The sequence below is a fragment of the Macadamia integrifolia genome, chromosome 12 (genome assembly GCF_013358625.1).
Source record: "Macadamia integrifolia cultivar HAES 741 chromosome 12, SCU_Mint_v3, whole genome shotgun sequence".
NCBI lineage: Eukaryota > Viridiplantae > Streptophyta > Magnoliopsida > Proteales > Proteaceae > Macadamia > Macadamia integrifolia.
Genome location: NC_056568.1, coordinates 16,026,330 through 16,028,637, shown reverse-complemented (window position 1 = coordinate 16,028,637; position 2,308 = coordinate 16,026,330). Strand labels below are relative to the sequence as shown.

The following is a 2,308-nucleotide window of genomic DNA, read 5'->3' as shown; positions in this document are numbered from 1 at the left end:
CTTCTCTTCAAGACTCTTCCATCACGCACAGAAAATTCTGTCGCTTTCTTCATAACCCTATTTTCAGAAATTTGGAATGGCAGAGATCCGAGGGAAGAACCAATAGAAGAAGAGACTAATAATATTCTCCGATACAAACCCAACACCCAGAATTTCCATCATCTAAAGCGAAAGAAGCAAAAAATAATCAGAAAAAAAAAATTATTGATCTTTTGAAGCTTTAAATATATGAATCAGATTGATCCGTAAAAGCCAAAATATATTGAATGAAGGTGATCTCCAGGTCAAACAATATTTACATACTACTCTCCATTTACAAAGTAACAATCTAGATCAAAAATCAAAAGAAAAAGGGGGAAAGAGAAACAAGAAAGAAAAGATTGGAAAAAAAAAAAAAGAAGAAAAGGGAAACCTCCCCCATCCAACCAGAGTGATACAAGGACGGGGTTTAAGGTGCGGCTCGAATCATCCTTGGAGTGGTAGTGGTAGTGGTAGTGGTAGCAGAAGCAAATGGAAGATTACTGAGAATGAGGAAGCGCATCCGCCTTGGAAAAGGAGCTTCGTGGAAGAGATGTTCCAAAACCCTAGCAAGAAGCATCGTGTACTCCTCCAGTAGCTCCGCCACAATCGCCACCAAAATCATCTCTGAAAAATCCTCTTCTTAAACCCTCTCTCTCTCGAATTGAGTCCGGTAGGTGTCTTCTTGATCTTGACTATCTCCTTTTTATTCTATCACAAATCACAATCTCCTACTTCGGATAAGAGTGAGACCCCGTTTTTTGTCGATATTATATATATATATATATATATATATAGAGATATAGATATAGCTGAAAACACGAAGACCAAAGTCGCAACTGGGAATTGATACTTTCTATACCTAAGCCGGCCGCTTTGATATATTATAAGAAGAGACCACAGATTGCTGCGACCTTTTGGTATTTTCTTTTACATTTTTACTTCGACTTCTTCTTGAAGTATATCACCAACCAATTTAAACCAGAGGAAGAGAGAAAGATTTTGTCCGCCTCCGAAAGGCCAACTGTTTCCGTTTGTTGACACGTGGATAATTTAGTACCGATGAGATTCTTTTCATTCTTATCTGCTTGGCCTTTTCTTTAATAACAAAAGTACCCATTATCTATAAACCAGAAACCGCTTGTGGTGCTGTGGTTTCCATTTTTCCAGAATCTCAATTCCATGGTATTCGAATCCGTATCGGTATCAGTTGAGATCGGAATGGGTCGGACGGATCTACCTTTATTTTTTTTAATTAATATTTTAGACCATTTTACTTGGGGTTATCAATGCCTAAATCGAATCGATAAAAACTCTTGGATCGAATTGTTTAAACCTAGACAAAATCAACTCGAAAGTTTATTGGACTGGTTTTGATCTGACATATTGTAATCCCTTAACAAATCGAATCTCATCAAAAATCAATAACACCCAAAATCAAACCCAAAACTATTCAAAAACTGAATCACAATCGAATCAAATTGATAAGAAATCAAAAACAGCCTAAAATTCATTAAAAATGAATCAAAATTTGTATATTTTTGTATGAAAAATCAAATAATCAATACAAAAATTTAAGCAAAATCAAAATCAAACTGCATTGAAATCAAATCAAAATTAAAATTTTCTTATTAATTTGGTTTTGATTTTATCATTTCCACACTGAAATTAATTCAACTTAGATCGAAACCAAACCAAACCAAAATTAAAATTTACTTCCTGATTTGGTTTTGGTTTTATCATTCTCACATTAAAACTGATTCAAATCAGACCAAAACCAAATCAAACCAACACGTTGACACTCCTAATTTTACTCTTATAACTTACCATTGGAACGGTACAGATCAAATCGATATCGGGATTCCATCTCGGTCAATATCAATCCGATTCAGTATTTAAAACCATGGTCCCATCCCACATTCCCACTCACTTCCCGATAGTTCTTTGAACAGCTGTTGTTTTATTCTGTTACCAACCCGGTTACAATGATATCTTTTGTCCTTTATCTATTATTTTGTCAACGAGGATCATTGTTTTAAGTCATATTAAGTCAGAATTATGGGACGATTATTAAAATACGTAATCCTCTATAGTCTCTTATCTTGTGCTTGAGTGCTGACCACTAATACACCATACGCTCCACGTCTTCACCGGCTCAAGCAAAAGGTTTGACAACTCGGTATCGGAAATGAATCGGTCAAAGATGGCCTTGATTAATATCGCATCCACCGAAATCAATTAAGATCAACATCAATCCAATCCGATCCAATTCCTATTTTGAGATATTCAG

The 2,308-nt window shown here is 35.3% G+C and overlaps 1 protein-coding gene across 1 annotated transcript; it reads right to left on the bottom strand.

Moving 5' to 3' along the window:
• Positions 1–238: 238 nt before the first annotated feature.
• Positions 239–963, bottom strand: LOC122058283. The gene has a single exon (XM_042620898.1). It carries the CDS (start codon positions 641–643, stop codon positions 449–451), a length of 195 nt encoding a protein of 64 aa, XP_042476832.1. The 5' UTR covers positions 644–963; the 3' UTR covers positions 239–448.
• Between the last annotated feature and the right edge of the window lie 1,345 nt (positions 964–2,308).